General features: G+C 37.7%; 1 protein-coding gene across 3 annotated transcripts in view; it reads right to left on the bottom strand.

The window, feature by feature from the left end:
* CEP128 (centrosomal protein 128) overlaps positions 1-13285 on the bottom strand; it is a 345267-nt gene that overhangs the window by 295337 nt on the left and 36645 nt on the right. For 2 of the 3 annotated variants that reach the window (XM_070415562.1, XM_070415580.1), the window contains exons 5-7: positions 10788-10914; positions 9521-9639; positions 6646-6737 (exon numbers count right to left, since the gene is read on the bottom strand). In XM_070415562.1, coding sequence (XP_070271663.1) covers positions 6646-6737; positions 9521-9639; positions 10788-10914 — 338 coding nt within the window. The remainder of the gene's footprint in view (positions 1-6645; positions 6738-9520; positions 9640-10787; positions 10915-13285) is intronic. The other variant, XM_070415572.1, reaches the window with a different exon arrangement.

The raw sequence follows: 13285 nt of genomic DNA, 5'->3' as shown, positions 1-13285 counted from the left end.
CTTAAGTAATTGATATTCCTGGATTTAACAGTTATAGGTGTGTTTTTTTCAACCTTTTTACTGCGGCATAGTATTCCATTGCAGAGATGTGCCAAAGTTTTTTAATCCACTCATCTGCTGATGGGCACTTAGGCTGATTCCAAATCTTAGCTATTATAAATTGTACTACTATGAACATAGGGGTGCATATATCCTTTCTGATTGGTGTTTCTGGTTTCTTGGGATATATTCCTAGAAGTGGGATTGCAGGGACAAATGGGAGTTCCATTTTTAGTTTTTTGAGCAAACTCCATACTGTTCTCCACAGTGGCTGCACCAGTCTGCATTCCCACCAGCAGTGCAAAAGGGTTCCTTTTTCTCTGCATCCTCTCCAATACTTGTTTGTTGATTTGTCGATGATAGCCATTCTGACAGGTGTGAGATGATACCACATTGTCGTTTTGATTTGCATCTCTCAGATGATTAGTGACTTTGAGCATGTTTTCATATGTTTCTTGGCCTTCCTTCTGTCTTCTTTCTAAAAGTATCTATTTAGGTCTATTGCCCATTTTTTGATTGGATTGTTTATCTTCCTTTTGTTAAGTTGTATGAGTTCCCTGTAAATGTTGGAGATTAAATCCTTATCAGTGATAACATTAGCAAATACGTTCTCCCATGCAGTGGGCTTTCTTGTTGTTTTGTTGATGGTTTCCTTTGCTGTGCAACAGCTTTTTTGTTAATGTAGTCCCATTTGTTTATTTTTTCTTTAGTTTCCATTGCCCTAGGAGCAGTATCAGTGAAGAAATTCCTTCGGCATATGTCTGCGATTTCGCTGCCTGTGGATTCCTCTAGTATTTTTATGGTTTCCCATCTTACGTTTAAGTCCTTTATCCATTTTGAGTTTATTTTTGTGTATGGTGTGAGTTGGTGGTCTAGTTTCATCTTTTTGCATGTATCTGTCCAATTTTCCCAACACCATTTATTGAAGAGACTGTCTTGACTCCATTGTATGCTCTTGCCTCCTTTGTCGAATATTAATTGGGCATAGTGGTTTGGGTCGATTTCTGGGTTCTTTATTCTATTCCATTGATCTATATGTCTATTCTTGTGCCAGTACCAGGCTGTTTTAAGAACAGTGGCTTTGTAATACAGCTTGATATCTGGTATTGAGATCCCACCTACTTTGTTCTTCTTTCTCAGGATTGCTGCAGCTATTCGAGGTCTTTTTTTATTCCAGATGAATTTTTGGAGAGTTTGTTCTAGGTCTGTGAAATAGGTTGTTGGTATTTTAATGGGGATTACATTGAATCTATAGATTGCTTTGGGTAGTATGGACATTTTGATGATGTTGATTCTACCAATCCATGAACACAGTATGTTCTTCCATCTGTTTATGTCTTCCTCTATCTCCTTTTTCAGTGTCCTGTAGTTTTTCGCATATAGGTCTTTTACCTCCTTAGTTAAGTTTATTCCTAGGTATTTAATTTTTTCGGTGCGATGGTAAATGGGATTGCTTTTTTAGTTTCTCTTTCTGTAAGGTCACTATTAGTGTAAAGAAATGCCATAGATTTCTTGGCATTGATTTTGTATCCTGCTACATTGCCAAATTCATTTATTAAGTCTAATAATTTTTTTATGGAGTCTTTAGGGTTTTCTATGTACAGTATCATGTCATCTGCAAATAAGGACAGTTTTTACTTCTTCTTTTCCAATTTGGATGCCTTTTATTTCTTCTTCTTGTCTGATCGCAATGGCTAGTACTTCCAGTACTATGTCAAACAGGAGTGGTGAGAGTGGGCATCCCTGTCTTGTTCCTCTTCTTAGGGGAAATGGTTTTAGTTTTTGTCCATTGAGTATGATGTTGGCTGTGGGTTTGTCATATATGGCTTTTATTATGTTGAGGTATGATCCTTCTATTCCTACCTTGCTCAGAGTTTTTATCAAGAAAGGGTTTGGATTTTGTCAAATGCTTTTTCTGCATCAATTTATATGACTATGTGATTTTTATCTCTCAATTTGTTTATGTGATGTATCACATTTATTGATTTGCAGATACTGTACCATCCTTGCATCCCCGGGATAAATCTTACTTGGTCATGGTGTATGATCTTTCTGATGTACTGCTGGATTCGAATTGCTAGAATTTTGTTGAACATTTTGGCATCTATGTTCATGAGGGATATTGGCCTATAATTCTCTTTCATTGTGTTGTCTTTATCTGATTTTGGTATTAGGGTGATGCTGGCTTCATAGAATGAGCTAGGAAGTGTTCCTTCCTCTTGAATTTTTTGGAATAGCCTAAGGAGGATAGGTTTTAGTTCTACCTTGAATGTTTGGTATAACTCCCCTGTGAAGCCGTCTGGCCCCAGGCTTTTGTTTGCTGGGATCTTTTTGATGACTGCTTCAATTTCTTCCATAGTTATTGGTCTATTGAGATTTTTAGAATCTTCCTGATTGAGTTTTTGAAGGTTGTATTTTTTCTAGGAATATGTCCATTTCTTCCAGGTTGTCTAGTCTGTTGGAGTAGAGTTGTTCGTAGTACTTTTTAACAATCCTTTGAATTTCTGTGAGGTCTGTTGTTATTTTGCCTCTTTCATTTCTGATTTTGCTTATTTGGGTCCTCTCTCTTTGCTTCTTGGTGAGCCTGGCTAGAGGCTCATCATTCTTGTTTATCCTTTCAAAGAACCAGCTCTTGTTTTCATTGATCTTTTGTATTGTTGTTTTTTTTTTTGTTTTTTTTTTGGTCTCTATGTCACTTATTTCTGCTCTGATCTTTATTATCGCCTTCCTTCTGCTCACTCTGGGCTTTTCTTGTTGCTCTCTTTCTAATTCTTTGAGTTGTAGAGTTAGATGATTTACTACCATTTTTTCTTGTTTTTTGAGGTAGACCTGTAGAGCTATAAACCTCCCTCTCAGGACTGCTTTCATTGTGTCCCATAGATTTGGATTGTTGTGTTTTTATTGTCATTAGTTTCCAGGATGTTTTTAATTTCTTCTTTGATCTCATTGGTAACCCAATCATTATTTAGTAGCATGCTATTCAGATTCCAAGTGTTTGAGATTTTTGAATTGTTTTTATTGTAGTTTATTTCTAATATTATGCCATTGTGGTCTGAGAAGATGCTTGGTATGATTTCAATCTTCTTGAATTTAGGGAGACTTTGCTTATGACCCAATATGTGGTCTACTTTTGAAAATGTCCCATGTGCACTTGAGAAGTGGCTTTGGGGTGAAATGTTCTGAAGATGTCAATTAAGTCCATCTGATCTAGTGAATCATTTAGGATTGCTGTTTCTTCGCGGATTTTTTGTCTAGAGGATTTATTCAGTGATGTCAGTGGTGTGTTTAAGTCCCCTACTATGATTGTATTGTTTTCAATCTCTCCCTTGATATCTTCCAGGAGTTTTTTCATGTTTGGGTGCTCCTGCATTGGGTGCATATATGTTTATCAGGGTTATATCCTCTTGTTATATCGATCCCTTTAGTATTATGAAGTGGCCTTCCTTATCTCTTGTTATGGCCTTCACTTTGAGGTCTACTTTTTCAGATATAAGTATTGCTACCCCAGCTTTTTTTTCCATTTCCATTTGCCTGAAATATATTTTTCCATCCCTTCACTTTCAGTCTGTGTGAGTCCCTTGTTCTGAGGTGAGTCTCTTGTAGACAGCATATATATGGGTCATGTCTTTTTATCCATTCAGCCACTCGATGTCTTTTGATTGGAGCATTTAGTCCGTTTACGTTTAAAGTTATTATTAAAAGGTACTTGTTTGTAGTCATTTTTATTTTTGTGCCTGTGTTCTTTCTTACCTTTTTATTTATTCTTTTTACAGCATTCCCTTTAGCGTTTCTTGCATTGTTGGCTTGGTAGTGATAAGCCTTAGCCTTTTTTTGTCTGTGAAGCTCCTGATTTCCCCTTCAATTTTGATTGATAGTCTTGCTGGATAGATTATTCTTGGATTCAGTCCTTTGCTTTGCAACTCTTTGTATACCTTCCATTCCCTTCTAACTTGATGTGTTTATGTTGAGAAATCATTTGATAATCTGATGGGGGATCCTTTGTAGGTAACTCTCTGTCTCTCTCTTGCAGCCTTAAGATTCTCTCTTTGTCGTGAACATTTGCCATTGTAATTATGACGTGTCTTGGTGTGGGTCTTTTGGGATTCATCTTGCTTGGGACTCTCTGTACTTGCGTAACTTTTTTCCTCCCCATATCTGGGAAGTTTTCTGTCATTATTTCTTCAAATAGATTTTCTAATCCTTGCTGCTCTTCTTGTCCTTCTGGCAGCCCTATTATGCGTATGGTACTTCGTTTCATGTTGTCCCAAAACTCCCTTAGGCTCTCCTCCTGCTTTTTAATTTTTTTCTCCAGTTGCTGTTCAGATTGAGCTTGTTTCTCTACCTTATCTTCTAACTCACTAATTCGGTCCTCTGCTTCTTCTAGTCTACTGTTGAAACCTTCCATGGTGTTTTTGATTGTAGCTATATCACTTTTCATTTCTTCCTGATTGTTGCATAGGTTGTTGATTTTCTCATCCATCCGGTGAATGAATTGTACAACCATTACTCTGAATTCTTTTTCTGTCATGTTGCATGCTTCAATTTCACTAATTTCCTTTCTTGGCGACTCCTCATTTTCTTTCCTCTGGGGATTGTGTCGTCTCCCCATTCTGACTATCACCAGAAGGTTCAAACATCGAGTTGCGTGGGCCTGGACCATGTGCAGTGGGAGCTTTGCACCACCCTAGTGTTACTGAAGAGCTCTGACACTAAGATGTGTTGTTGTTGTGGGTTGGTGGGAACCAGGTTCGCCCAGTGTCAGCGTTACCAGCGCTCAGTGTGGCCTCATGTGCGCACCTAGAATCAGGGACCCCACCTGCACCACGCTGAAACAGAGACCCCCGCCCCCTTGCATGTGTCGAAAATCAGAGTCCCCTAGCGTGTGCCAGGAGTCAGAGTTCCCCAAGAATCCAGTATCAGAGTCTCTGTTGCTTCGCATGGCCTCGTGCTGAGAATCAGGGTCCCTATGTGCGCATGCACCAAGAATTGGAGTCACTGGCTCTTAGTGTGAATGCACTGGGAGTCAGGGATCCCAGGCGTACGTAATAAGTAACAGAGTCAAGTCATTGGTGCTTAGTGCTGCCTCCCACCCGGAGAATGAGGGTCCCGGTCAGCTTAGGGGACTGGGTTGCACAGAGCACTGTGTCGGCAGGAGGTCCGCTCCTGCGCTGCGGGAAACAGACTTCAGTGTACGCTTGCTGAGAATCGAAGTCTGGTGGCACTGCCGCCCTGCGTGGGCTTCAGGTTTGGTCGCCCAATTGTGTTGCAGGGAACAGATTCCCAGTGTCCCCGCACTCCCAGGCTCAAATTCCTGTAGCGGCACTGCGGGGAACAGATTCCCAGTATACGCACACACCCAGGTTCAAATTCCTGTAGCAGCACTGTGCCCATCCGAGGGTGGGTCTATCAGTTACTATGGCGCTGCCCGCGAGCCTGCGGGGAGGGGGATAGGCTCTGTGACTCACAGAAATCTGCAGCCAGGATGTCTGGATTCTTGGTGTCTGTGGGTCTGCAGCTGTGGTCACAGGTCTCTGTCCCCAGTGGCTGCAGAGTCCTGGTTTGCATCTGAGACCAGACTGGGTGGTGCTGAGGCCAGGATCCTAGTCTCAAGCTGCTCTGTTTCTCAAGATGGCGTGGTCTCTGTGCCCACGCTGGCCACCCAGGAGTGTCCACGTTGGGAGTGGGGCTCCGTCATCTAAGACTGCTCGGTTTGGCAACCCCTTGGAAGACCTGCAGAATCTAACTGTCCCTAGCTCATACACACACACACCACACACGTCCACACACTCCTCTATCACTCCCTCACTCTCTCCTTCCCTATCTTCCTGCCGGTCGCCATCTTCCAAATCTATCAACAGTTATAGTTTTGACTCCTTTTGCTATCACAACACCAAATTGGTGTGTGGAATGATTTCATTAGCTGAAGTGGGAGTTAGCAAGTGAACTTGTAAACAAATTTCAAATCAGCTTTGCTATTCTCTAATCATTGTTACACAGATTGTAACTCTTGAGAAGGGATACAAAATCTTTATTTTTTTTAAAAAGATGGCCTCCAAGTGAAAACCAACTGTTCTGGCTGATGATGCAAATGAAAAGACAGTAAAGAAATTTTAAATGAAGCTGTACTTCTTGGGGACTACTCAGAATTGACAAGTTGCACAGACTGGGCAGATATAAACCAGTGATTTTTGAAGATTTCAACTGAAAACTAAAATATCAGATTCTACAATGTGCCATGTCCATTGATCGACAAAATCCACATTATGCTTTTTATTTTATAGCTCCATTATCAGTCAGGTGGTCTCTGTGTATGTCTGTCTGTCTGTCTCCATCTCTCTCTCTTCAATGTTTTTGTAAATCTACCTTTTTTATAAGGTTCTACAATGTCTCTGCAGTGTCAGCATTCTATTGTAATAGGTTAAAATATGAAATTAATGTGTCTAACATTGAGTCATCATGATACATTCTAAATTCAAAAGGACTTGAACTGTTTTAGTATAAAAACACAGCTCAGTTTTTTAAATTCATGTAAACATGTAAATTATAAAACCAATTTCATTCTTCGAATAATTCATGCCTCCAGTGAAAACCATACTCTGCCTTTACCTGCATCTTCTGGCAAGCTCCCGGTTGAAATCATCTCCAAGGCGAACTTGTTCACTACTGAGGTCTCGGAGGGACTGATGAAAAGCATGAAGCTAGGAAAGGCAGAACATAATTATCCATTTAGGATTCTGTTGAATCTTCCATGAAGACTCACTGAGGGTAAAGAATAAGAACTTGTTCTTTGTAATAAGGCCCAAATTTTATAATGTTATTAAGACTGAATAAAGTTTAATGTCTACTCTAAACGAAATAAAATTTTCTTTCCAAAGAAAAGCAACTTTTAAAAAGTAATATATAATATTAACCATCACATCTTTATAGTATAATAACTCCACTCCTTAGAGATACCGTAGAAAAGGGGTAAGTAAACTTTTTCTGTAAAGGGTACAATAGCAAATATTTCAGGTTTTCGAGCTATATGGTCTCTGCCACAATTACTCAACTCTTCTGTTATAGCACAGAAGTAGCCATAAACCAATGAACAAGGCTGTGCTACAACAGAACCTTATTCAAGTAGACCACAGCCTGCAGCATGCCAACCCAGGCTACAGCGAAACGTGCCCACATACACTATGAACCACGTAAAAGAATGTTTGGAGCAGCACTGCTCGTAATGAGAACAGTGAAAACAAACCAAAAGTCCATTAAAAATAGAACTGGAACAAATAAATTCCAATATATTCCTTCAGCCGTGCATCCTACAGCAGTGAAAATGATCAAACCTTCCTACACATTAGTAAGGCTGAATGTCAAAAGCATAACATCAGATGGAAAAAGCAAGTTACAAAAGAAGGTCAACAGTATTATTCCATTGAGATAAATATGATGTAAGTAGTAAAAATGATTCCTTTTAAAAAAGCAAGATAATGGTTAACGTAAACATCAAGGTAGTTGATAGCACATGGGGAAAGAAGAAATTAAAAAGAGGCTTTGGGGGTATAACAACGATCTGTTTCTTGGCCTGGGTGATGATTACATGGATTTTCATTCATATTATTGTACTTTTAATTGCAAATAATTATCTATATATGTATGTGTATTTTATAATTTATAATAAAAAATTTTTAAGTTATATATAGACTTGCAGAAACAACAAATTGATTTGTTTTTAACAAATGAACGTTGAGCAACTAATCAGTGCCAATTTTTGTGCTCACAAGTGGCTCACAATTTAACATGGAAGACAGATAAATAAACAAAACCACAAATGTCGCACGGGGGCATTAAGATGTACACAGTCATGTGGAGCTAAAGGTCATCTTAAGAGAATGGACTTAAAATAAGGAAGAACAATGAAAGAGAAAGGAATGGAGGTAGGTAATACAGTGGATGAACAACAGTCAATACACAGGTTTTACCATCATGATTTTCCCATTTTGGAAAACAGAATTTTAGGACTCATCTTTGTCACCCCCGTTTCACTCATCCCACCTTCCTCACATGGTCATCTGATCTTCAATACCTTTCATTTTGTCCAGCAAATAGCTTTTAAATCTACCCCCTTCTTTCCAACTCCATTTCTCCTACTCCAAGTGACCATCATCTCCACCCAGAATACAGCAATATCTTCCTAATTGGTTTGCCCACATTGACTCCATTTTCAACACTGGAGCCAGAGCAAACTTTGCAAAATAGTTGTCACTCCTTTACAAGGCTATGCATGTTCTCAGTGCTTCACATATCTTTAGCCACATTGCCTCCTTTAATTTACTCATAAGCACTATCCTCCTTCCTGTCAAGCTATTTATTCTACCTTAAATGACTCTTACTGAACCTTTGGATCTCAGCTCATCAGCCATTTGTTTTACAAGAAGCCTTCCCTGACTGGGGCAGGTGCCGCTAGTATACATTCCCATAGCCTTATGCCTCTTTCTGTTAGAACATGCATCTCTGCACATAATTATGGATGTATTTGTGCACTTATTTGATTAATATCTAGCTCCCACTCTAGATTTTAAGTTCCACGAAAATACAGGGTTTTTGCTCATCATTGTTTCCAAGCACAAGAACTTTAACAGGATAGAGGAACATAAACAAATAGAATGAAAGACTAAATAAGTAATGTTAGGATATTGTTCTCTGCTCTAGGTTTAATCATATCATTTGTGCGAACAAGTTATAACTACCAAAAAATAACATAGTGAAGAAAAAGTTTCTACAAGGTGTCTTCTAATGCACCTGGTTTTGTTATCTCTTTATGCAATAACAAGTGAAAGCTACAGATGAGTATACTGACAAAATGGGAACCCTCAGTCCTAAAACAACCAAAACAAAGATGTCAAAGTCAGCAAAATCCCCTAGTCCTTATATAATTAATGTAGCTACCCAGGACAACAACAACAAAAATGTTTGTTCAGCTCTTGCAGAGAAATGTAAAGAAGCAGAAAAAGAAGTATTTCCATAGAATGAATACTTCTGAAATTTTAGTGAATATATAGAAAAAGTATGGAATTTCTTACTTAACAGAAAGTGGCTCCCTTGATGACTCAACAATCAGAAAAACACTAATTGAAAAATCAACAGGTTAACCACACAAGGACCAACTTGTTCCTACTAAACCAAACTTAGCAAAACAGAAAGTAGCTCACTTAGCAAGGCTTACAGAAGAGTGACCCAGCTGAACAAGGAAACAAAACATGTCCAAGTAAACTCACTTTTAAATTGGTCTACAAAATATAATCCTCCATAACAAAATTCTAAATAAATATATGATGTTGATTAGTACATTGAAAATAAAATAGTTTACTTGTTAAAAAAAAAATCAGTACAAAGTTACTGGTGATGAAACTCTGGTTCAAATGTAGTCATAGAATTCAAGTGTCAGTCATTTATATAGAAAGGTAAGGAATACGGAGTACCGAATGGTACAAAGTACCTGGCCCACGTTCTCAGTCTCCCGAACAAATCGGACACCAGCTCTGGATCTAATTCGTTTACTACCCTGTTGATCCCCATAGTCCTTGAGAGGTGAGGTAGGTGGAAAACGGTGGCTTTCTTTATGAATGAAAGAAAAGGAAGAGGATAAAAATGCTGCATAAGAGGAAACAATCTAAAATTTTATCAGTAAGTACACAGCAGATATGAATATACACATGTGCCCTTAGCCCAGCCTATTCCCCCAAGTATGTTACTGTAGCCATAAAATTCCACAAAATTGGCACTAATCTTGCTCTTAAAGCTGATCAAATGAACAAAAATATGCTGGAAATAGAATATGTCAAAAGTTCTAATTTGCTATGCTTTTCAAAGAAGCAATATATTTTCTCTTACACAAAAATAACTGCTAAATAAAAATAACTTTTATATCTAATATAAACACTACTATAACAGAATTTAATAGTAGTATAATTAAATATAATTTAATATAAAATAATATTAATATAATATTACTAATATAATACTACTATAACAGAATTTTTCAAATAACAAGTTAATGAATCTAACATATAAATGGCATTTAAAGATCAATAAAAACTAGCTACATAAAGAAGAATAGCTGATTGTGTCCTATTTGTAATCCTTATTATCGGGATCAATAGCAGTATTAACAATGTGAGCTGCTGATGTGCACTCTACCTAAATCACCTCTCTTCACTTGAGACTTTTTTACTCTTTTCTAACCTAAGTCTTGTTTATTCAAACATAAATCTCAGTGCTGCAGAAAAGTACAAGTAAGATTAATTACAGACAAACTAAGTGTTTTCACCTTTAATCCAGCCATTGAATTCTAGCTGCACACCAAGGATAAAGATCACCTGTTCTTAACAAGTGTCATAGGATATTTCATAATGAAAGATTTGAAAAACTATGAAACTACGATTCCTAATCCAGAAATCTACTAATATCACTAGATCCTATTTTTGTTTTGATTGATGGCAGATGCTTCAACCCTAGTGTTGTCAGGTAAAGCTCTGCATGGTCTATGGAGTCCGAGAACAACAAAAGCAGTAGACTCACAAGATCAGAGTACTGTTAGACATACTTTTTAATATTCACTATACCATAGCTGACTGCTTCTTTAATATCTTATTTGTATGAATTTATGTATGGGTTGTAATTATCCAAAGATTAAATAGATCCACTATGCACTTCGGGAATATTTTTTAAATGAAAGGAATTTTCAGAACTGCTGTAGCGTTTACCTGTCACAGTGCCACCATCAAGGTCACTTGTACTCAGACTCGTAACAGAAATACTTCTCCCTCCTGAGTTTCTCAATAAACGCTGACTCCGCAGTTGGCCTATTGATTGCTCCAAGCTTTCTTTTAACTAAATTAAAGAATATAATGAAGGGAGATTTATTCTCTTTAAACAATTTCCAAATACAAATAGACTAGACAATTTAAAAGCTATTTTTCAAATATCTGAGTTCTGAAAGAGAATTTACATCAGAGAAAATTTCGAACTAAGTGATGTTAGGAAATATAAAAATAGTAAACATAAATAGATTAAGAACCAAGTCTAACATCAGGTTTTAAACAGCATCTGTCACTACCTATTCCATCCTTTTATTACCAGAATGGAAAAGTGATGTCTAGCCCACCTGGTATGGCCCAGCAGTTGAGGGTCGACCCAGGAACCAAGAGGTTACTGGTTCGATTCCTGGTCAGGGTACACGCCTGGGTTTCGAGCTCAATCCCCAGTAGGAGGTCTGCAGAAGGCAGTCAATTAATGATGTTTCTCTCTCATCCATGTTTCTATCTCTCTATCCCTCTCCTTTTCTCTCTCTCTAAAAAAATCAGCCCTAACTGGTTTGGCTCAGTGGATAGAGCATCAGCGTGCGGAATGAAAGGTCCCAGGTTCAATTCCGGCCAAGGGCATGAACCTTGGTTGCGGGCACATCCCCAGTAGGAGATGTGCAGGAGGCAGCTGATCGATGTTTCTCTCTCATCGATGTTTCTAACTCTCTATCCCTCTCCCTTCCTCTCTGTAAAAAATCAATAAAATATATATTTTTTAAATCAATAAAAACATAAATAAATTAGCAAGGCCAACACAACTGAAAAGAAAGAAAGCCTTCCTCCATTCCTTCAGAAACCCCAGATCTGTAACAAACAGGAAACTGAACAGCTGTCACAGTGAGGGCTGCTCTGGAAACAGTGTGTACTACCCAACTCTATACCAGAACATCTTTCATTCATTCAAAGATTTAAATTTCTATAAGCCTAACCAATGGACACAGACAACAGGGGGGTGAGGGCATGAGTGGAGGGGGGGGGGGGGTACAATGGGGCGATAAGGACACATATGTAATACCTTAATCAAAAAAGAAAAAAAAATTTTAAAGATTTAAATTTCCAGGAAACTACATGGCCTGATGTCAGTGTGTTAGTACACACTAGAGATTACAGTTGTTCACATTCTCTCTTCAGATCATTAGGGAGTCTACCAGCAGGTTATAAAAGAAGATATCTTTTTAGACCTATAGAGTTACATTAAATAAAAACACACTAAATACTAAAATAATGCCCACACTTGTACATAGCTATATACTCAAAAAGAGTATTAAACTAAAACCCAAGGGAACAAAGAGTAAAGCTGAGGAAAATCCACATACCCTGAATTGCCGAGAAACTTCAGGTCTAGATATCTTATCCAAGGATGAATAAGAAATAATGCTAATAAAAATAATGCATGAACCACATAACAAGTTATCTGTAACTTGTTAAAGAGAATGTTGAAACAAAACAATTGATTGAAAAGACAGGGTCTCCTAAACTCAGACAGAAGTAAAAGACAGAACCACTATGGGGAGAACAAGGTGACTTCCTTGGGGAACTATGCAGAAAGAAAGTAGCTGCAGTTGAAAAGAACGCACAAATAAAACAATATGAAGTACAAGTGAGCAAATCCTTCTTCATTTTGGATTTAACTCTTCTAAAAAACCAAGGTTAAAACAGTCTGGATTAAAAGAAGCACAGTTAGAATTTCAGGAATCTACCTCAATTGTTACCCTCATTTCCAAAAAAAAAAAAAAAAAGGCTAACGGCTACTATTTCTATACATTCTGTCCCCTGCTTCCCTAAATTGCCATAACATGCCTGCATGTTTACAACTATAGGACCCAGCCTATCAATCCAGGGAAACATATAAATGAGGCCCTGGGAGAAGCAACATCGATCTTGAGAGTAATTTACATATAAATAAAAGAGAACTATATCTAACATATTACCTAGATCAGAAGTCTTACACAATGAACACAAAGTAGAATATCAATAATCTATGACAAAGGCTCAGAATAAAATTAAATAATGTTAAAGTTAAAAACCTCAAATCCAATCTGTAACCTCAGAAAAGGATTAGAAATGGAAAATGACTTTAGTTCACACAAGCCAATGACAGAACCAGCTCTATTAACTTTTCCTGTGGTTTTTTTTTCTTTATTATTCACATCTTTCAAGCTAAGCCTGATGGCACTATACTTTTGGAAGCAAAGTCAGCTATCATTTCTTATTATTGCTACTTTTGAAGGTAATCTGCCTTTTTTCGCTCTGGCTATTTTTAAGATTTTTCTCTTGGACTTTGTCAATGGTTTTACTATGATATTACCATGTACACTTTTATTTGTACTTATCCCATTTTTGACTCACAGAGATCCTTGAATCTATAGCCTGATATTGTGTTGTACATTCTCAACCAT

Source organism: Myotis yumanensis, unplaced genomic scaffold (assembly GCF_028538775.1).
Source record: "Myotis yumanensis isolate MYYU_CA2020_CCGP unplaced genomic scaffold, mMyoYum1.0.hap1 SCAF_1, whole genome shotgun sequence".
Lineage (NCBI taxonomy): Eukaryota > Metazoa > Chordata > Mammalia > Chiroptera > Vespertilionidae > Myotis > Myotis yumanensis.
The sequence above is the reverse complement of the archived record's forward strand: the minus strand, read 5'-3'. Positions and strand labels throughout refer to the sequence as shown.